The 23,236-nt window shown below is 34.2% G+C and overlaps 3 protein-coding genes across 3 annotated transcripts; 1 reads left to right on the top strand and 2 right to left on the bottom strand.

The window, feature by feature from the left end:
- Positions 1-591: 591 nt before the first annotated feature.
- On the bottom strand, positions 592-16,796 carry RST1 (ARM repeat superfamily protein). The gene is made up of 25 exons (XM_085718225.1): positions 16,319-16,796; positions 14,102-14,386; positions 13,870-13,953; positions 13,474-13,750; positions 12,737-12,987; positions 12,306-12,489; positions 12,034-12,218; positions 11,815-11,915; positions 11,263-11,338; positions 10,429-10,560; positions 10,260-10,341; positions 10,030-10,102; positions 9,522-9,681; positions 9,298-9,428; positions 7,237-7,328; positions 6,779-6,870; positions 6,486-6,701; positions 6,312-6,389; positions 5,783-5,965; positions 4,461-5,357; positions 4,069-4,365; positions 2,464-3,123; positions 2,137-2,287; positions 1,900-2,018; positions 592-1,390 (listed from the first exon to the last, which is right to left on the bottom strand). The coding sequence occupies exons 1-25, from the start codon at positions 16,709-16,711 to the stop codon at positions 1,028-1,030; spliced, it is 5,562 nt and encodes a 1,853-aa protein (XP_085574351.1). The 5' UTR covers positions 16,712-16,796; the 3' UTR covers positions 592-1,027.
- Positions 16,797-16,970: 174 nt separating this feature from the next.
- On the top strand, positions 16,971-19,303 carry LOC146911889 (uncharacterized). Its single transcript, XM_085718227.1, has 5 exons — positions 16,971-16,988; positions 17,097-17,160; positions 18,302-18,492; positions 18,730-18,891; positions 19,165-19,303. The coding sequence occupies exons 3-4, from the start codon at positions 18,331-18,333 to the stop codon at positions 18,877-18,879; spliced, it is 312 nt and encodes a 103-aa protein (XP_085574353.1). The 5' UTR covers positions 16,971-16,988; positions 17,097-17,160; positions 18,302-18,330; the 3' UTR covers positions 18,880-18,891; positions 19,165-19,303.
- A 2,146-nt stretch (positions 19,304-21,449) lies between these two features.
- On the bottom strand, positions 21,450-22,499 carry OLEO4 (oleosin 4). Its single transcript, XM_085718226.1, has one exon. The coding sequence runs from the start codon at positions 22,331-22,333 to the stop codon at positions 21,749-21,751; it is 585 nt and encodes a 194-aa protein (XP_085574352.1). The 5' UTR covers positions 22,334-22,499; the 3' UTR covers positions 21,450-21,748.
- Between the last annotated feature and the right edge of the window lie 737 nt (positions 22,500-23,236).

Here is a 23,236-nt window from a genome sequence, read left to right as displayed (position 1 = left end):
AAGTGAAGTGAACTATCAAATGACCTTTATCTAGTAAATTTAAAATACATTTTAATATGTTTTGTCCCAAGTAAAATATATCACTCGATGATTTATTCATTCTAAAAGAAAATTTTAGTTTTTAAATTTGAATTCTTAAAAGGATTAGTTTTTAGCTTTATTATTTAAATACTATTTTGCTGCTTCATAAATTTGAGAGACGGCATTTCATGATTCATCCAATTTGGAGGAGCCAAATGCTTAAAATATATGAAATTTATAGTATTTTACTTTGAAGAATGATTGTCAATTTTTGAAGTTTCTCTTGAAATTTTAATATTTATTCAGTAGGGTACATCTTTTTATTTTGAATGTTTGGATAAATATGTTAATTTAAGTTAGAAGTTCACTTCCACATCTTGTGTTCTTCGTTATAAAGTTTTTGTAGTTTATGTTAAAAATACAATTTAATTTGTATGCATTTATTATCATATTTCATTACATAGTTAAATATGAAGATGTTTTAAAAATAGTACAAAAAGTGACATAATAATTAAATGTGATTGCATGTACGTGTGGAAAAGAAATGACTAATGCATACTTAAAAAAATATCATAAGCTAAATACACTAAAATCTCTTCTTTTGTAACCTAACTGAAATGCATTGCACATCTCTGCAAGTAATGCCAAGGGTAGCACTAATACACAGCTTGTCTAAGAAAACAGAATGGTATAATATTTGCTTCTGCTTAATTTAACTCAGTTGGACAAGTAAATAAGTATATCTTACAACTGCTTCTGTCAGCCCCACTATTGAGTGTATTACAACTTTTGACCATGTTAGTAACTCAACTGGTTTGAGCTTAGGGTTAAAGAAGTTTGAAGATCTGGATTCAAACTCTAGCTAACTTGGGCCGTTTAAAAAAAAAAAAAAAAAAATTGTTGGTGGAAAGAATTTCAACTACTCCACGTTTGTGATGCTTTACATTATATAACAACAAGCTTCCTATTGTAGTGTCAACATAATGTAACTATCATAAATCTTCTTTCAAGCAACAACCATGCGGGCAAGCTTAAGCTGCTTATCTAATGGCAAGTACCTTTTTAATAATACACAGGTATGATACATCACTTGCAGTAGAAAAGTAGCCATATGATTCTCACTTTCATCAATGGTTTGTGAACCTTGAACATAAGAGCCATCTGCTATGTGCATTGTCCAATCATATATACGTTCTGTCGATGAAAATAGATGGGAAACTACAGTTTCTGCAACAATGTTCCAGTTTTCATCGGCTAAAAGAGACACAAGGGTGACTGGTAAATCATTTAGTACCGTTTGTTGGTCCACAATCATAAAGGGCATATATTTGCAGCAGGTAGCAGATAGCAAACCAAGAAACTGCAGTGCCTGCAGAATAATGGAAGGGATGGATATAAAGTGAGCAAGATCAATAACAAATTCAACTTGGTTTTCGAGTAAAAGATATTTTTGAATGAACCATCAATGTAGTCCCTAAAGTATATAAAAATAATTAGTAGCTAATATGAGTGTGTGTGTCTCTCTCTCTCTCTCTCTCTCTCTCTCTCTCTCTCTCTATATATATATATATATATATATATATCTATGAAATCTGCCAATTTAGTCCCTAAAGTTTTTTTTTTAACAGTAAACCAAGATAATTTTGCTTTAAAACGAAAAGTCTTAAAATTAATGTAATTTTTTATAATTTAATCAATGTATAGTACACTTATCAAATAAATGAAATATCGGCTGAATATTTTCTTAATAATAAATGTACATGTGATCTAAATTCTTGCTGACAATTTTTTTTTTTTTTTGAAATTGGACATGCAAGATATGCATAATAAATACTACCCAATAAGTTTTAATAAAGATTTCAATCTCGAGTTTCTTACCGCAGAAGGAAAACTGGATACACAGCTAATTTCAAGAGTTTCAATAAGCCACTGTCTTTTGAAACTTATCTCTGCATGATATAAAACAGCCGCAACTTCCAAGAGGACATCCCAGAATCCTGCAAAAACTTAATCTTTAGCATCGATTTTTCCAGCTCAATATATTTTTAAGTTTCTAACATTCTGATTTGATTCAGTCCCAATCAATCCGAGTTCTGTGCAGAGCTGAATACTCACCTTGTGATTTGGAGTTCAATATGTAGGATTTCATTTTTCCTAGTTCAGTTGGTGGAAGAGAACCAATTTTCACAAGCTTAATCTTAGCATGAACCTTCTTTTGGACTTCAATAGATTTGCACGCACTTTGATCAAACTCCTCCTGTGAAACCTGTGCATACAGATGACCACTTTGGTCACATAATTTAAATAAACTTACAGGCATTTTGTATCCAATAAGCTTGACCTCAATCAATAAGAATCAATGCCAAGGAGGACTAACTTGGCATAACATTTCAAAATAATTGTTTTGAGGGAGAAAAGCTGACAAAGAGAAGCAATGCATACCTTCAGGAAATCCAATAGCCAACCCTGTGGAGCCTTCCCTATGCATCTTACAGCCTCAGACCACTCCTCTACAGAACTTGTGTCGCCTGACACTACACTTCCAGGAGATTTCACAACTGGTAATAAGGTAAATAGAACCTCTATGCACCTCTCAACATGGGATATGTGGCCCGATGTGTCGACGGAAACTTCATCTAGGCACTCATAGAATCCCTTCCAGCATGAAAGGCGCAACAAGCATTTTTCGTAGGTTTCATACTCTTTGCATGAATTCAATGAAGACAAGTGATAACCCACATCACCAAATAGCTTCTCAAGCCTGGAGCTTGAAAATACTTTTACAAGATCTGCTAGATGATTTAGCAGACAACACTGTAAATTTATTTCAAGTGTCTTTAATCTGGATAAGTCGGACAGCTCATCAAGAAAAGTTAGCAGCGAGTCAAATTGATTCGCATGAGCTATTGCAAACAACACACATTCCTCCCTTAGTGTTCCTTTCTTCAAATCAGAATCTGTTGATAACGACCGAGTAACCTTGGCTTCATATCTCATACAACGCCTAATAGTTGCCCCCCAATCCATGCTCGGTAACCTGGGAGCTCTAGAAAGGCACCCTAATATAGCAACAATTGTGCCAGCATGTACACTACTACCTGGCTGAATTTGGACAAAACATAAAATGAGAAAAATGAGAGACCAGCAAAAGCACACAACTTCCTTAATGTAATAGACAAGTTTAGTATAGGATGTATATGGAGAGTCTATTCTAGACAACTATGCCAACTAAATCTAGAACATAGAGTTAATTAGGAGAATCGTCATAGCAGGTATAGTTTAGTGTAGCAATAAAGTATAAATCATAAAAGAGGTCAAATAATACAAATATGAGTTCCATTGCCTAATCAAAACAAAAAAATTAGATACTTTTCTAGTTTAAGCACTGTTGTTGCAAATGATGCGCACACACAGGGTTCCACTTACAAACACTGCAAGGAAAATAATAACGACGAAGACTACAATATGTTGTAGCAAAGTCACTAGTAGTGAAATAATAATAAACCTACAGTGTATATAACAATATTAAAATTATCGCAATTCAATGATTTTAGCATGATTATTATATTTAACATGAAAAATGGAACCAATCAATATGAAATATATTTATGAGTGATCTCAACTTTTGATTTAATATGTCATATGGTCTTTGAAAGAAACGAACTTCGGAACCCAATTTGAATGATGAACAGTTAGAGATAAGTGTAAAATAGTTTCTATAATTTGAAGAATGAGATTTAGAATTTAAACTGCTCGTGTAGTTAGTTAGTTTTCCAACTCCCAGACATGAAACAAAAACTCTTCACATAATTTAAAGATCTAATGTTTACATCAACTTCAAAATTCAATTGCACAGGAACACAAGCCTCCCATCAAGCAAAGAAAGGTATCATAAAGGGAAAATATGAGTTAGAGAGGGAGAGAAACAGAGACAGATAATGAAAATGAAAGACAAATAATAAATATTTTATACTTTAAAAAACATATATAACTCACTCAAATAAGAACATCATATATTTGTACACAAAAAACGGGCAAGAAATCTACCTCGGTGTATTTGAACTCCATAAGCCACAAACTAAGTTTCAAAACCACACTGTCATCCGGAAAATTATGAGGAAGGGATTTTGAATTAGTTTCAGCCACATTAGTATCACCATCACCCCCCAAAAGTTGCTTGGACCATACATGATGTCGAAGGAAAGCGAGTACCCAGGAAGCAAACTGTTGTAGCTGGTGATTATCAGAATTTTGTGCCACAAGAAACATTTCTTGCACCAACGATGTCAAATACGGCTCAATGACAGAGCTGGAAAGGAGAGGGCCAGTGACAGAAGAAGAATCCTGCAGTTTACATGATAAGATACTTTAATATGAAATAAGGGGGAAAAAATATGATGAGAGACAAATGGTAACAACTTTATGATAAGGTAAATTACCTCCTTCTGATAAGTAGATTGCCTACTGTAATTGGGAAAATTCATATAGACCAAAATCCCTATACCAGCTCCCATTGCAGTAACTTCTCCTAGCATACCACCAAGATGAACAAGAAAAGGGAAAGGATTGGAGTAACATTTCCTGAATAGTTCAAGTAAACATTTGACACGTTCAACCTCAATAGAGTGGACACCTTCATTCAGTATACAAGAAATTACTGTCCCTGCTCCAACACACGACGCCATCAGTAAACTATGGTGTAAAATGCCAGACTTTTTCACCGATGTTAACTCAGAAATAAACTCTTTAAAGCCAAACACAATATGATCCAACTCATTATCATCCATCAATTCCATTCTCTGGCAAAACGTCACTAGTGTAGGAAGTGCAATACAAGATCCTAGTGCTAAAACAATATCAGATTTTCCCCCTTGCAAATCAGTGCTTTGAAATAGTGAATTCATGTGTGGAAGCCATGATATTACCAATTTTTTTATCTTGATAATGGTCTCTAACTCTCCAGCTCTGTATAATGCACTGATGGAGGTAGCCAGACCAAAAACAAGTCCAGCAACACCCCATATATCTTCTTCCAAGTCGTCACTATCCTCACTATCCTCGGATGACAGTTCAAATACGTCAGCATTCGCATCATTACCAAGTGGAATGCATAAACTATCCAAAGCATCAGAAGAACATTTGGTTCTCTGTTGTATCATTGTAGCTAGGGCCCCGACAATTTTCCCTAGTAATTCGGATTCTGGAACCTTTTCCGTTTCCTTTTTGACAGCAGAGTCAACAGCAGCTTCAACTCTGGTAAGAAGATCTTGGCACAAAAACCCTAGTCCAACACCACATGCTCCTTTTACAAGAGAACTTTTGCTAACAGAAAGAACCTGGAAGATCACATAATAGTTAAACAGAGTACCAAATAATCTTATTGTATTTTATTTATTTTTTTGGTGGTGAAATAAACTTATTGTATAGTTCCTTTCAAAATGAACCAAATAAATAAAACTGCAGGATACAGTTGACAATTGATGCTTTTAGCTTTGCAGTGTGTGTGAATAGTATGCCATAGCCCTCTTTACTTTCCTTCTTTACTACCCTACCATATTTGTAATAGGAACCTATGTATATGCCATAATCTCATAAAGGTTTGAATTTTTTTTATTTTTTTTTACTTGACTAACAAAAGCTAGGGAAAGAAAATAAGGCAGAGTAAGAAACTATTTCAATATTTAAATGTAAGAAAGAAGATTATCTAGATCTTAAAAAACATTGAGACAATATGCACACAAAAAGAAGAAATAAAAAATACCTCAAGAAGTCCTGTGATGTTATGATATCTCTCTTTGTGATCGGTTACATGAAGGCAACTAGAGATTAATCCAAGAGAAATTGCAGCAGACCATTGACGGTGTTCATGTTCATGTTGGAGCAACCACTCCAAAAGAAATTTTGAAGCAGCAGATTTAACAGTGTGAACAGATGGAGGCAGAACCTGACAATAGCAACGCCCGACACCTTAACAATCAAGTGCTATTATGCTAATTACAAAAGATATACTACCAATCAAATGCTATTGAATTAAGCATAGCTCTAAGCAAAATCCTAAATATTGGTTACTATAACAGATATTGGATCGGATAGGGGAATATACAACATTCTGAGATTGAATTACTTCTAAGATCACCAATATTGTAAAACTTTTTCATTTAAAATGTTGTTAATACCCATGGAATTACATGTTCGATTATCCCAATAATGGCTTAATTTAGCATAGAAGATAACTATTCAGAATCTATAAAGATGAAAAATGGGTTTAAAGCCATGAAAAAGCTTCTCACCACACAGAGTGCACCGATGGCCAGTGCAATATTTTCAGCAGCTCTAGGTATAGCCATATCTGCTATTGCTGTCATACTCTGCATGAAATGCATACAAGAAAAATTCTACATCAGATATGACAAACTTGTACAGTACTTGCAGGGATATTTTGACATAAATGCACAGATATTTACCTTCAAAATATCACTAGCAGCTTTAGAAGTTTTATCTAGGACACTCAATTGGGCCTTAGCATCATAAGACATAATGTAACCCTTCACCCAACGTCGCATGAAGTCTTTCCATGATTGCAGTGACATGAGTGCAAGCAAGATATTTCTTGAGAGGTGAAGAGAAGCAGCTATTTCCTTGAGAGCATTCTCATAAGCAGCATGTACATATCTTGGCCTCTAAATGTTCATAAAATCATATTAAAAGTGCGGTCAAATATAAAGAGAAGAATATATCTAATGTACTGATATCTTACTTTTGATGCCTGCTGTTCATTCACATTTTTAGGAGTGAAAGAAAAACATAATAAAGCTGCACCAGGTAATTCTATAGCCTCATTTATCTTTCCTGCAAATAGAATGCTTACATATCAAAGCATATTCAAATAACACATGAAAATTACATTCAACAGGACAGTGTTTGATAAAAAAAATCAGTGTCAGAATTTCCACTATTCCATTGAAGGAACCCCGCTCACTTTTTAGATCATATGATAGCACTCAGTATCGTTCAGATTTAAGCTAAATCTAAATAAATTGGTTTTACTTCATATTATGCATGTATGGCAGATAAAAGAAACACAACTCAAGCATTTTATTTTACTCTTTCCACAAACTGATAGAAATTTATTCTCACAGGTATTTTTGAAGGAAAAAACACACACACACACACACACACACACACACACAAAATGTACAGCTAATACCACCATACCTGAAGAGAATATAGCCTGTGGAAATACATCCACCAACTTTTCAATTTTACTTCCTGCAACCCTTTTCCCCTTGACTAACCTTCGACGATTTCTAAAGCAAATGAAGGGAAAATTATCAAATTTAATCATACTATCACATTCAGCAGATTAGTAAATAGATTGTAGGATTATTTGGTTTTTATAAAGAGTGGCACCCCTCATGTTACAAGCCACAATAGAGACACTTCCCCCAAGGTAAAACATTATTCTTTCACAAAGCAACATACACACTAGCACAGATTTGCTGCAACAAATTGACAGTGGCTGCCCAGCCTCTTGCTAAAACCTTTTAACATAGAACTAATCAAAAGCTCTCCAACCTCCTTCTTTGTCACTCCTATCAAATTTGAATTGTGTCTAATGAGAGTACACATAGTTGTATTTATAATGTATTTACAATTTACAGTATATACAAGTTAATGTGTTTGCTAATTCCAATCCCATTAGTAACTAATTACCCAAAGGCATATTTTACATGTGACTAATTACACAAAGCATGTGATGAATTCTAATGCTCCCCCTCAAACTGGAGCCTGCACGCCATATACATCAAGTTTGTTACAAGTAGATTCAACCCAAGATCCTCCAAGAGAGTTGGTAAATATGTCAGCTAGTTGATCAGTTGGACCATCAAAATTCGTTATAATTTCTCCTGAAATAACCTTGTCTCTTACAAAATGGTAGTGGATCTTTATGTGCTTCGTTCTCTCATGGAAGGCTGGATTGGAAGCAACATTGAAGCCCAGCTTGGTTATCACAGATTATCTCTATTGCTTTAACATCTCCTATCTTGATTTTCTTGAGTAACTCTCTTAGCACCATTTTCTGCTTCTGCACTCGATCTTTCCTAATCTGCTTTGCAGAAAATCCAATATCCTTTAAATCATCAAGACTCTTGAAAGGTTCTAGAGATTCTTCACAAAGCTCAAGTATTTAGGTTGCTCTCTTCTTTCCAATTCCCTTTAACTTTTCCAATTTATCCTTTTCAGTTGTGTTTGAAATCCTAACATAGTCTTTAACAAGAGAATTCTTCATTCCAGAATCATGCATGTTGAATGTTTCCCAATGACTTCTGGTATTCATTACATCTTGTCTATCAATTACAGTAGTTACTTGTTCTGCAATTGCCATGTCAACTGAAATCTGATCATCATGAGATACATACCCCTTACTCCAAAGCTTTCTCGATAGCTGATGAGGGTCATACCATGAACAAGGAGAACAATAACTTAAAGGAAAGTGAAGATTGTTCTCCCACCCATTAGTTCTCATTTGCGTGAACTTCAATCTCTCGTTTCGTCTACTCCATTATGCATGCAATTACCAAATAAGAGATGCGTTTCACTTGATGATCAGATTTCATTTGAAATTCCAGAACAAAAATCTTTAGTAATTGAAAGACAAGATATAATGAATACTAAAAGTCTCTGGGAAACATTCAGCATGAGATGATTCTGTAATGACGAATTTTCTTGTTAAAGACTACCTTAGGATTTTAAACACAGCCGAAAAGGATGGATTAAAAAAGGTAAAGGAAATTGGAGAGAAGAGAGCAACCAATATACTTGCACTTCGTGAAGAATCTCCAGTACCTTTCAAAAGTCTTTAGGGTTTAAAGGATTTTGGAAATTCTGCAAGCAAAGATTAAGGGAATGATGAAGAAGGAATTTGAAGATTTTTTCAGTTAGTTCCATATTGACAGGTTTAAGCAAGAAGCTGGATGGCCAATGTTAATCTCTTGCAGCAATTTTTTATGTTGGCATGCATGTTGCTTTGTGAAAGAATAATGCTTTACCTTGGTGTCATGTCTGGATTTTTTCAAATAAACCCCCTCGCGTCCAGCCCTATTGGTTTTGATGTGTGGATATTAAGGGTGGCCCGTGGATAGGTTTTATATTGGACTTAATTCACCCTTACATACCGATGTAAGGTGAGGGGTGCCACTTTTTATAAACTCATTTCATGTTTTATCTCTATTCAATTTGGAACTTGGGTTTTCGCAATGAGGATATAAAGATTACATGTGTTCATATGATATAATCTTGACATGAAAGTCCTCCATAACCTTGAGTACTGTGGGACTTGTCTCTGAAAAGAAAAGCTCCAAATTCATTTGCTTAAAATCTGGAATACTTTTTTCAAGCTGCGACACCTGGAAATTGGAAACACGGTTATTAATGGAGAGAATCAATTCTTAATTTTAGACCAAAAAATGTGCAGAGCAAGGGTTGCATCAATGATATACTTCATATTGAATAAGTGCCTCCAGGGCTGATATTTTTGCTTTTTCCCACTTTGTCCCATGGCTAGAGGTAACTAAATCCCACAAAATTAGCAGCACACCCTTTGATGCTTCTGGGTATGCTTCTGCGTCCATCGCACCCCATCTTAGTAGAAGGCAAATGCTGCCATGAGTCAGGAATTGTCTTTAATTAAGGATGACAGATGAGTATTTGGAAATTATATATTAATCAAAGGGAAAAAACAATCCAATCAAAGTTCAAATCAGATGCAAACTTCATTTACTAAGAGAGGTTAAATATAAAAAAAAATATCACCGGTATTTATAAAAAATAACTAGGAGGCTTAATAGAGTTAGGATGCAAAGGCCCAGGGTTTTACACTTTAAATATTCAGTTTAGGCTCTAAACCATGCCTTCTACTTTTCTGGATGAAATTTTACCACCATCCATGTAATAGTCAAAGTTTTGCAACGTATGTCTTCTTAGAGTCTTAGATAATGACAAGCTTACCTGTGCGCAATAATAGGATCACCTTTGTAACCTTGCACATGTTTTGCAATGACATCCCATGCAGTGTAAAAATCTAGACACACAAGACAGCGTACCCTTTTAGAATGCTTTGATTTTATATTAAAAAATAATAAATGCAACACAATCTAAAAACAAAATTTATGAATAAATAGCTATTCATTAGTATATTATTATTCCTTTAGATGAGTTTTAAAAGTAAGGTCTCTTACCGATCACATCAGCTTCGCAAAGGTGGGCAAGACTTTGCAAGCCGAGAGCTTTAACTATAGGATCTTGGGATTCGATGCAAGACTGTTTTTTCAACACAAAATCAGTATTTCTCAGAAGAAGAAGAAAAATACACAGGAAAAAGAGAAAGAAGAAAACAGTTGGGCATACCGAAACAGTCAGTATAAGATCAACACCCCTATCAGGGCTTTTATAGCAAACATCTCGAATGGAAGCAGCCAAACTGATACAGATAGCTCTGTCTGACATGAAATCAGTGAAACCCTTAGGGAGCAAGACAGCCTAGATATGGAGGAAATATAAAACAAATTAGGAAAAGTTTATATAGTAAGACCTTGAAGAAACAGCAAGAAACTGTATTGAATATTAAACAAATTGGAATCCCAACAGCAAAAAGCTTTGAAATGGGCAGCTTAGAAACAAAATACAGAAAAACCAAAAGCTATCAGATTGCAAGTAAAACTAGCAAATTTGAACAGAATTTTTTGTGACTGCGCACAGGTCTTGGATGAGCAATATATGGGCTGTCAAGAATAAACTCGGATTTCGGTTAACAGCTACGGAAAGAAAAAAAAACTAGAAACTGTGTTAGCTACAATTTATGCTCAAAAAACTTATGTTCGTGCATCATCCATTTCTTGGCATGAAGTAGTAGGTTTTGCTCTTAAGAAATAAGAGATAGCATATATAGTAAACCAACTACACCTTGACTTCAATAGCAGTTTAACACAATATCACAACAGATAATGAAGAGATAGAGAATGAAATGCTGATACTACATCAATGTATTCAACCTTAAAGATAATTTTGAACTAAAATTTACAGCTTTGAATCATCGTGTGAACAATTCAATTTCTTTAATCAATTACCATTTAAATATTCTTATCTTCTGCATAAAATAAATATAAATGTAAATAGACAATACACCCAATAATAATATGTGGTGGTGTGGGGAGTACAGTAAGTGTGGAATGAAAAACTCACTTGCAAACTTCCAAAGGCTCTATCATTGATCTCCCAAGTTCGACAAAGCAATCGAGTTCCCGTAGCATACAATGAACTGCATTTTGAGGAAAAAATGTTTAAACATGAAATGCATTAATATTCAATATTTTGGAGAATGCATGAGGGCCAAATTTTAGTTCTACGGTAAGAATAATAAATGAGGACCAAAATGAATTTTCTATCTTAAAATCAGACATCCTCTTATTAATGAGGTGAAAATAAACATTCAGCCGTACAGCCATATCTAGAGTTCTAAATTCCAAAGAGCTCTTTTTAGGCATATGAGCACAGTTACAGACATAATATATCATTCACAAAGATTATGTAAAACCAGTAACACTTCTGAAAATAATAGAAAGGAATAGAAGTTATGCAAAAAAAAAATTGGCCTTTAATTAACACTGTAATGCTCAATGTCAGAATGCTACAAAAGGGACCTCAGCGGTACAACATGGCTGCTAAACAAAAACAAGATACTGCTAACGGAAAAAAAAAATAGCAAACAAATACACAATCTAGCAGAGTACCCACACTTTAGCATCTTTGTTAAGCATTGGCAAGATGGTTTGAACTACAAGTGGAATCATTGCCGAGTGTGAAGCAAGTGATGGCAGCATTTCAAAGATTTTTAGCTGCAAAAAGATTTAAAAATAAGGGAAGGGAAAAATATATACTGATATCACAAATGACGGAGACAACAGAACAAGATAATGCCACACAATAAGTGACAGTCCAAAAGGTAGAACTTACCAGCATATCATGGCAAATGGCATCATTTCTTGTGAATATATTACTGTAAAACATAACTGCTAGCAACAAAGGAACTCCGAGTTTGGGATCCATAATGGCAATGGAAGACAAAGAATCAACAGCAGAAGCCCCCATTGATGGATGTATCAATAAAACACTGAGAACGGCACTGAGTAAGGGCGTCTCTGCAAGGGCGACATTGAGATAACATCAATCCCGTACATCATATAAAAAAAAAAAAAAACTATGCTCACTAATGCCAATACTCATACCGGTTAATAATAACTCCTGCGAGATCAAGAGGGGCAATGTAGATTTTCGTCGGTCAACAATTGACAAACAGGACTCTCTTAGATGAGAAGCCCAAGATCTTGGTTTATCAGGCATTATTTCACTTTCATTCAATCCCTTCGAAGCCAAATTCAGAAGGGAAATTCTGGAAGAAGAATCTCCATCCTGAAACAACAGAAGCATATAATTTCTAAATTATAATTATTGCTGGGTGCAAAACATAATTACTATTAATTCTCGTTAATTGAATGCCCACTTTTTAAGCACAAAACCTGCGAATTTGCATATAATCATATGTTCATTCAGGACAACAGCATAATGCATCCATCCAAAACAAAAAAAATACATCATTTGCGGAGGTAGTCTACATAACATTTTAAACAGGAAAAATATGATATGCCAGACAAAATACCTGATACCACAGATGTTGCAAAAGTCTCAAAACTATAATTCCTGGTGTACTAAGATAATGAGTTCCCTCCTCAATGAACGGTTTATGTCTTGGTGCCACCAACATCTTGACAAGGAGCTTCTCCAAGATGAGAAGCAAATCAGTAGCCAGTGCTTTCACATATTTAGAAGGAGATGACATGAGGCTGACAAAGGGAAGTAGAAACAAAATCTCTTCAAATGGAGAGGACGTATTTCTTTCGATAGCATCAACTGCATTGGCAATCATCACAATAAATAAATTATAAAATGATGACATTAAGGGTGTGAATAAGTACATGGATTACTTTACGAGCAAGAGCAAATTAGGGCATGAATAATTTTTGCAATAGAAGATAGTCCAAACTATACAAGGTTATTCAGAATCCTGGAAGAATGTATGTATGAGGTACACGTAGCCTAAAATCCAAATGCTAGATAGCTAATAACTAACAAACCAGCCACCTAAAAACATGAACTCAGTTTATCACGGTATGACAAGGAGAATCCATGTAAAAGCAGTTTTCTGAAAAGTTCATAAAATGTTTCAATGAAGTTTGAATCCTACGCGTACATTACTTGCAGTAACTCAAAGGAAATATTGGAAATTTGAAAAATAAGTGCTGCAATTTCAGTAAAAGAAGCTCATACTTTTATTCACATGCATTCAATTTCAATGCCTGCATAAACCTCAAAATTGTATAACTATAGACAACTCACCCTTATCGTATTTCCACTTGAGGATTAAGAGGAGGAGTTTAGATATAGAAATTTGTTCATGCTCAAGTTCTGATTGAACAAGGATCGTAAATAATGACACCATAGTCGTTGATAAACCAGGCTCCCACTGCAGCCCAAGATCTTTCTGAACAGACAACAACCGCCTTGAGAGTTCAATTATGGGCTCGTGACCACCAGAGTGCCACTGAAGACATGTCAACAGAGACATAATTGTCCCCAGAAATTCGATAGTGCACAGTTGAGCCTCAGTAATCAGCTGTTAACAAGGATCGAGATCAATACAAGAGCAAGGCATAAATCACATCAATCAAGGAAACTAAATCATGAAAGCGGTGAATACGAATGTGAACATGAAATTACAAGGGAGATGCATACCAATTTCTCTCCGGCCAGAGATTTCAGGACCACTATATACGCCTCCACCATATGTTCTACAACAAATACCAATTTCCTGTAGTCCTAAGGAGGCCCAAAAAGTAAACAGCAATAAGATGATCATATCATCGTATCTTTCCACCTCTCACTACAATAACAAAACATAATTGCTAGAACAAAATGTAATTTAACCAATATAACCGATGCTCCTGCTCACTATTAATACACTTACTTCAGAGGTCTCGTGTGGAAGATAGTTGAGGCATCCCATTAACATCTTAAGAACAGGCATGGACTCATTCGGACACGAGCAACAGAATGATGCCATAGAGGATACCAGTTGCAATCCAAATGAAGAAGAGGACGACTCTGAAGCTAACAATCTTATGATCGAAAAATCCAACAAGGGCTTTAAAAACTCACAAACTTGCACCATTCTCAGCTGCTTATTTTGTAACATAAACATCAACACTTGCTGCAGGAGTTCAGACTGAACTTCCACCCGGCTCATCAATATCTGCCAAACATTAAAACTCAACATCAACAGTTAAAAAAAAGAGTTCAATAACCATACTCTAAAAACAAATACTCAGCTTGCTTTCAAAGCTAAAATAATTCTTACAAGCAAACAAACATAATTTATCAAACATATGGTCAGAGTCCATTTTCTGTTGATAAAGTGCGTTTAGCACCATAAATGGAAAACCAAACGTGCCCTCAGTTTGCTTGCACACCAAGGTTCAATCATTCAATGAACTATTTTTATTATGCTTTCATATCAAGTAAAAACACCTTCACAAACTTTCAATCATACACACTCTTCATATATCTAGATAGCATTGACACTTCATATCGAAGTCATGTCTGGTATTTGACATGTGTCATGAGGAATCACTTCCATTTTGAAAACTGTTATCAGTGCATATGTGCAGTGCCATGTCCTGTGTCTGTGTTTGTCCTTCTTTGTGTACTCTCATGCAAGATAACAAATTAAAAACACTCTTGTCTAATAACTAACATTAAATTCTTGTCAACACTAACTCCTTGTGATTTTCTAAATGATATTTTTAACAAATACTAAATTACCAATTTTGGCAAGAAATAAATATCAATACATAAATATATAGTACTAGCAACACACACGCTAGAAATTCAAATCAATTTCCCTGAATTATGTGGGTCCCACATAAGTTTAGTGTGAAACGCATAAATTTCAACCGATAAATAAAAGCTTTAAGAAGCACGTCTTAGGGTCTGTTAGGCAAGCACAATGAGCTAACTTATAGCTGATAGCTTATAAGCTTATATTACTAAAAAAGACTTGTTTGGTATCAATCATTTTCTCACAAGCTTATAGCTTATCTTAACTAGCTTATAGTGTTTTTGGATAAGATAATTCATGTAGTCTATGGCCCTTTTTGGATAAACAGCTTAATTTGCTGCATATAGCATAAACACTTAATTTTCTATTTACGTATAAGCTGTTTTTATAAGTTATCCTGGAGAGCTTATGGAAATAAGCTGAAAAAAGCTTCTTAAAAATGTCATAAACTGTTTTCTTAAGTTCACCCAAACAGTCTCACAAAACTTATGCATGTAGATAAGCTCAAACAAGACAATTCAAACAGACCCTATAGTTTAAAACTTATATTTTTTTCTCAATTTTACATATGTTATCTGAATCAAAAAATAGTAAATATTAATCAAACATATCATTTTTATAACATGTCGTGTTTATTAACTAATTTTATCAAACACTACAAATTCAATCAGTCAGCTTATAAACTATCAGTTATCTCTATAAGTTCATCCACTATAAACTCGCATATCAGTTATCCGCTATTTTTGCCTCCAAATTTTATTCTAATTTGAAACTAGAAATTGGAGCTTTTGATCCTAGAATTAAGTTTTACACTCAGATTTATTGTTTAAACTAGTTCAACAACTAATTTAATCAAACAATACAAATTCAATCAGTTAGCTTATAAGTTATCCGTTATCCGCTCTTTTTATTACCAAACCGAGCTCCAAAGATTACTTAACTACAATTACTTAATACATAAATAAGCTAGTTCAACCACTAATTCTATCAAACACTACAAATTCAATCAATTAACTTCCTCTCAAAAAAAAAAAAAAAAATCAATTAACTTATAACCTATCAGCTATCAACTAGCTTACTTAGCATATATGTCCTATAAACTCGTCTGCTATAATTATAAACTAGTTTATCAGATATCCGCTACTTTTTATCAAACATAACATAAATACAATAAAATACTCTCTAGCACCGACACTTCTGATCCGATGGAAGGCTGATTACATTCAATTAATTCATTTTTTCAAATATTCACCAGTTTTGACGTATGTTTATCAGTGTCGTGAGTCAGCTGAAATATAACAGTATTTTGACATGAAAAGTAAAATTAGAGAGAGTAATGAAATTAACCATAACAAAAGGATGATTAACCACTTCATGAAACTTCCAATCACCATTCATCTTCTCAAACCCAAACCTAACAAGAAAACCTAATCCCTTAACAAAAACATTAACAAACTTCAAATCACATCCTTGCAACGCAGAACAAAGCTCCAACAATCCAAAATTGACACCAACAACATCATCCGTAACAAGACGGCATAATTGACGAACGGATTCATCGACGACGGTGGCGGAAGAAGAAGTAAGGCATTGCGAAATGGCGCGTTTTCCAGATTCGGATTGGTCGTTGAGATGATTGGAAGATGAACGAAGATGAGAGAAGATTGAAATTACGGAGAGTTTTTGAAGTGGTGGTTGTGGTGTTAGGGTTTTGGAGAGAAGTGAAGTGTATGGATCCATTTTCGTGAACGAGACGATGACTCTGAAGTGAAAATTTGAAACTGAAACTCCAAGTTTTTTATAGAGCAGTTGTTGAAGTTGAAGTACAATAGTTTGTTCTATGATCCAATTTTTAAACATTTTTTTTTATCTAATTAAATAATTAAACACGAGGGTATTATTGTCATTGAACCTCCACCTCAGCCTTCCTCTTAATAACCTTGACATAAACTCAGCCTTCCTCTCCGCTCGTTCTTTCAGCTGTTTTTCTTCAGTTCCTCAATTTTCTTCATTCTTTGTAAGTGCAATACGATTACCATTTTCCTTTTGGTTTTTTCAATTGATTTCAATGTTTTGATTATTTTTTCTGGTTTTGATATTGTTCGATTACGTCATAATAATTCAGAAGAATTCTGATTCATAAAAGGGGAAATCGAGAAGCTTTAATCGGTCTTCAATTATTTACAACTGTGAGCATCACGTTTTTTTTTTTTTTTCCTTTCTGCATTCTTACATTGTTGATTATGGTTTTGGATGAAGAATTATCATTCAATTTTTGAACGAATAAATTAATTGATTTTAAAGTAGAATTGATTTTACTTGAATAGAATTTGTAGTTTTCTAAGAAGCACGGACACCGGACACGGACACAGAGTTTACTTGAGAAAATCACATATTTCAATGTAATTATAAGTGTCGGTGTCGTGCACCGACACGTGTTCGATACCGCGCCTAATCCAAGGAGTATCCGTGCTTCATAGGTAGTTTTTTACTTCCATAGTTGATTTTAGCCTTGAATTTATAGTTCAATTCACTTTTACCTATACACACCCAAACATAAATCTCTTTACATTCAACAGTATTAGCCAGAATCAATTATACATAATCAATTCATTCAGACACTGCTGCATAACTAATTATAGAGGCAAAGTCAGTTCTACTCGAGAGCAATCAATCATGTCAAAATCAGTTTTACATCTCTAGAATCAATTCTAGCTGCTCCAAAAGTGGAACGAAACACAGGCTAGTCACAAAAATTGACACCAATAAAAACACATTCAATTCAAGTATTGATTTGATTGAAAGAAGGTGAAGAAGATATTAAAAAAAATCAAAATCGTATAATATATGGTGGCTGGTGTCAATTTTGTGTCAAACTAACATTTTTTATGCAATTATCACTGTGTAGACATGTTTAAAACTCTTGTATGTGATTAAGTTTGTAGGGGAAAATATGCTGGAAAATAGTCTTAGCGAGGTAGTTTGAGCATGTAGAGAGAAGGCTTGTAGATTATATAGTAAGGAGAGTTGATCAGATGGAGGATAGTCAGATCACTAGAGGTAGAGGAAGATCTCAAAAAACTATTAAGAAAGATATAGAAATTAATGAGTTGAATCAAAATATGGTTTCTGAAAGAAAATTATGGCATAATTTGATCTATGTAGCCGATCCCACTTAGTGGGATAAATCTTGGTTGTTAGTGTATTCTATTGTTCTTTGGTGCGTGATTACTATTTGTTTTCTTCAAAATTTGCTTGCGACATTTATTTATGAAATTTTATTAGCTACTATGTTGTTGTACTAATAGTATACATATTCATCTGAATTAGGGTTTGTTAGGATTGGAATAGCAGAGAAGATGAAGCAAGTAGTAGGAATGGTGGTTTCAAATAAGATGCAGAAATCGGTTGTGGTAGCAGTTGATAGATTGTTCCACCACAAAATGTTCAACCGATATATTAAGCGCACTTCGAAGTTTATGGCTCATGATGAAAACAATCTTTGCAACATCGGTGATCGAGTTAGTATATTGCGAATAATTTACCTATCTTTTACCATTGTTGTTAAACAGCGGCACTACAGCGTAGTTGAATTGTTGTCTCTAGTGGCTATAGCAGCACTATTGCGTAGCTAAATTTGATCAAACTGCTGTTTTTGGTGATTGACAACAATGTCTTGTACAATTTTGGATTTGCTGTGTGTTTTTGGTTTTGTAAGATAACTAAACAAGCATATGCTTTTGTGCTTGTCATTTCAGGTTCGATTGGATTCTTCTAGGCCTCTGAGCAAGCGTAAACATTGGGTTGTTGCTGAAATTCTCAAGAAAGCACGCATATATGTTCCTCCCTCTGCAACAGTGTCTGAGAATGCGAGCTCGAACTCTGTAGGACCTACGTCTATGTCATAAATTTGCTCAAGGTATTATAAAGTTAATCTTGGCTGTGAGATTTACCCAGCTTTTAGATGTTGGTGTTTGGAAGTGGAATTGGAAATGAAGTTTAGGTTTAGTTGAGTGAGTGGATTTTCCAACTGTAGTCTAGTGCATATAATCGACACTTTGACGGTATGCTATATGATACTCTTTTGTAGCAACTTCTAGTTATTGGTTTGCATGTTTTTCTTCCTGAATTTTCCCATGCTGTTGTGTTGGTGAAATAACTGAATATAATGGAATGATAATTTTTGTGGCTGGACGAATTTTAATGTGGCATGTTCCAAGGTTGGTTAGTTTGTCTGTTGATGGGTTAGAATCAGTCTTCTGCAACTTCAGATGACATAAGGTCTTATTAGATGTCAAGATGTTATATTATGTGATCTCTATTCTCTATTGACATTTGTGCTATTGAATTATAGTGTAGGTCCTGTAGGATGATCACAAAGGTTTTGTATGTCTGCAAATTTCTGATTTTCAAAATAATTGATAAGATATTTAAATGTGTTATCTGTATTACGTTGTCTTCCAATTTCTCCACAAACAAGTAAAAGCCTTAACTTTCAAATGCGGTAGGAAATGTACCTGTAAATATTAAGAATCTTAGTAGGATTAGAGATTTATAAAATGGCAGCGAAAGTTGTCAGAACAAATCATGTATATCATTCATTGGTAATGGGGTGTAATCAGTCGAGACTTGTTCAAATTCCACTATGCTATAGCGCCTCTATTTGACAACACCAACGGGCATATCTTGGGTCACATAATGGCTATTTGCTCAAATTATGCTATGGTTGCTATTTGACTACACTGATCCCTACTAATAAAGGCACAAATTGGAAGAAGTAAATTGAGACGAATAAACGGGTTTTATATCGTGATAAGTACTAAGTACCAACCTTAGTGAACTGGTGATACAGATGAAGATGTATAGTTCTCCGACCATCCTGAAGACAACGATGTCTTGCTTTTAAGGTAGCCATGGTTATGGTAGAGACTAACATATGAATTAGAGATCTGTAATGTCAAAACAATGACTACAATTTACAACTCTATCAACTGATGAATTAGTTTACCGCACACACATGAATTCTGTGTCATCAATCTAAAGATTTGATTCTGTAAAATGCAGTGTGTGAATACTATCTTACCTTATTCACTTGTTTAAGAAAATAAAGAAAATGGAAATGTCAAACATGTTTCATCAATGGTTAGCATTGTTTGGGAAGTAGTTAAGGCTAAGATTAGTTGTGCATTAGTTAGTCACTTGAGTAGTAGTGAAGATAGAAAGATTTGTAATTCATTCATTATCTTTTATCAAAATGATTCCATAAGAGCCTTTATCTTTCTCAAACTTCTAAAGCTCTTTTTACTCATTTTCCCTAAATTCCTGATTTTCTAAATTCAGAAATAAAACTATAAAATAAAGTAAATCTATCACATGGTAAATTAATGTAAAATCATTTTTGGCAATAGCTTTAGGATGATCTCCTCGTTAATTCTACGCCAATTTAGGATGATCTCCTCGATAATTCTAACACCAACTTTGAGAATGAATATCAATCCCATGTTTCACTTGTTCAAGAAAATAAAGAAAACGAATATTTCGAGCATGTTTCATGTTAAACATGATTATGTTCAAGTTATGTCATTATCCTATAAGTATGCTACATATTTCAGATATATAAATGAAGTCCTTAACTCCAAACCACTTAAATCCTCAAGTTATGTCATTATCCTATAAGTATGACAATTTTTGGTACAACGTTTTTCTTCGCTTTTCTTTTAAGACAAAAAAAATAATAGAGAGATTTTAAGAATACAATGAGAATATAAAATAGAGTTGTCGTAAAAGTTACTTCAAATTAGAGTTTCAATACAAAGTGGGAGCTTCTCATTCTGTATTGAAAATTCACGTTGAAGCTAATAGAAGCTTCTGATTTTCATGGTGGCAATGCAAGCAAATGTGGGTTGCTTAAAAAAATGTTTAAATATTATTATGTAGTAATTTAGGCCTACAAAAACAAGTTAAAGAAACTATTGAAGACATTCTCCTTTGAAGATGTTCTAATTCTAAAGACAAGTGCTCAAGACTTACATGATGGCCCACAATCATACCGTAAAGTGAGACGTTGAACCGTTATGACATGATGTAAAAGACATGATGGTCCACTTACATGAAGGTTTTAGCTAGCGATACTAGTTGAAACATTGAACGAGTACTATGTTGGTGGTCGAAAATTTAATTTATATTCTAACAATTCTTCATATCCTGACTCCTGACAAATTAGCTATATATTCCATTTTCACCACATCTTGGATTCAGTGAAATTCTAGTATATATTGGTCATTTTTCCAGCTTGAGCGAGTGTTAAATGTGTCAATAGTTATTTTTTATTTTGAGGGAAAATGTCAATAGTTATTTGTCTATCACTTCCTTTGTTGTATAATGGTAGTTATAATATAATATATTAATCAAACTATTCAATTTTTCAAATCAATAAGAAACAATATATTTAGCCATATATAAATAAGAGATCAAGAAATTGGACTAATGCAACACGTACGTGGAATTCAATCATGAACAAATTAAATACATCGACAACAAAGATAACACATATACAATACAACACAAGTGATTAAACAACAAAAACACAAATCAACGAAACCAACCCACCATAACACACGCACACACAAAAAAAAAAAAAAAAAAAAGGACCCCATAAGCACCAAATATATAGTGCATACTTGACTTATTTATTTCCCCATACTAATACTTACTTAACTACTAAGACTGAAAATAACAACAACTAATTATTATTTTCTCTCATGATGCATGATTAATTCATGTTGTTCTCTTAGCTTCATGTGCCTTTGTTTGTATATCTTGTCCAACCTCCTTAGTCTTTTGTCCAACATCTTTAGTCTTTTGTCCAACATAATCAACCACATCCGCCATACGCCCCTTCATGTCCATTTGCCCCGGCACGGCCGCATGTAGCTCCCTAACGTACCTCGCGGTCCACGACAACGACATAAGCCCCGTCAACCCACAAGCATTGGCAGTCAATACTCCGGCCACCGCTAACCCTATGGTCAGAGCAGCGGGGACCAAAATCGGGCTAAAAAGGATGAAAAGTGGTGTCATTATCGTCAGTCCAATCAGACTGGCGAAAAATGAAAAGCTAGCTAGTAAAAGCAGTGTGCCACCGAGGAAAAGTCCTCCAAGGCTAGCGAGGATTTGAGAGGCTGAAGGACCTCTCTCTAGAAAGAGAGAGGTGAAACCACTACCATCGTTGCTACCACGATGGTAGTATGGATAGTCAACACCTTCTTTACTACGAAGGTGTTGTTGTTGTGCTGGGTAGGTACCAGTTTCATAAGTACGGGTTGTTGCTGTTGTGTGGACTTGAACTTGAGGTTGTGCCATTTTTGAGTATACTTGTAGAAAATAAAACAAGATTTGATTCTTGTTCTTGGAGAATGAATGTAAGAGACTATAATATTGGTGTATGTGTGAAGGTGTGGTTTTATACAACGGTGAAGATGTTGGTGTGTTGACACGAGTGTGTGTGACATGGTGAGTAGGAGGTTTGCATGAGGAACATGTTTCACCGAAGCCTTGGTTACAATATTATATTCTATTTATATTATTTGTATATTTACTTTATCACAATGATTATAGTTGATAAAAAAAATGATTATAGTAAAAAGTTTGGACTAGACTCATTTTTACGAAAAGAGGTTGTAAAATGAGAAATATCTCATTTTTATAAACTTTTATCAAAAGTTTTTATTTAATGTAAGATTTAAGTTTTTTCTTAATACATCTTCACACTCGTTACTATTGAGTTTGATGTGTGTATAAATGATGGGTAGTTTAAATTGATAGATTTTGATAGTGATATCAACCATGTTAGGAGTCCGAGTGTAACTCATCCTTATAAATTTCACTTTAACGTGAGAAGTGTTTCCTCATAAATTCTAATCAAAAGTCATATCTATCTAACGTGGCTTAGAATGTTTCCTAATAATTTTAAATTTTTGGCATATATCACAATCAAATAATTTTGTCAACTAAGATCAAAATAATTGATATGTGGTGTTCAATTGATTTATGAATCTATTAGTAGAAATTCTATCTTGGAATTGCAAATTTTTACTTTTGTCTAAACAATAATTGCACAACTTTTTGTTGTAAAGTTACTTACTATTACACTACTTTAACCAATGCATCAAGGACACTCATATCATTCTCCAAAACTAAAATAATATAAGAATGAATTTAAGGGTATCGAACAAAAAAATGAATTGAGGTAACAACTAACAATAA

Source organism: Medicago sativa, chromosome 6 (genome assembly GCF_051527215.1).
Source record: "Medicago sativa cultivar Bolivia chromosome 6, Bolivia_mono, whole genome shotgun sequence".
Lineage (NCBI taxonomy): Eukaryota > Viridiplantae > Streptophyta > Magnoliopsida > Fabales > Fabaceae > Medicago > Medicago sativa.
The sequence above is the reverse complement of the archived record's forward strand: the minus strand, read 5'-3'. Positions and strand labels throughout refer to the sequence as shown.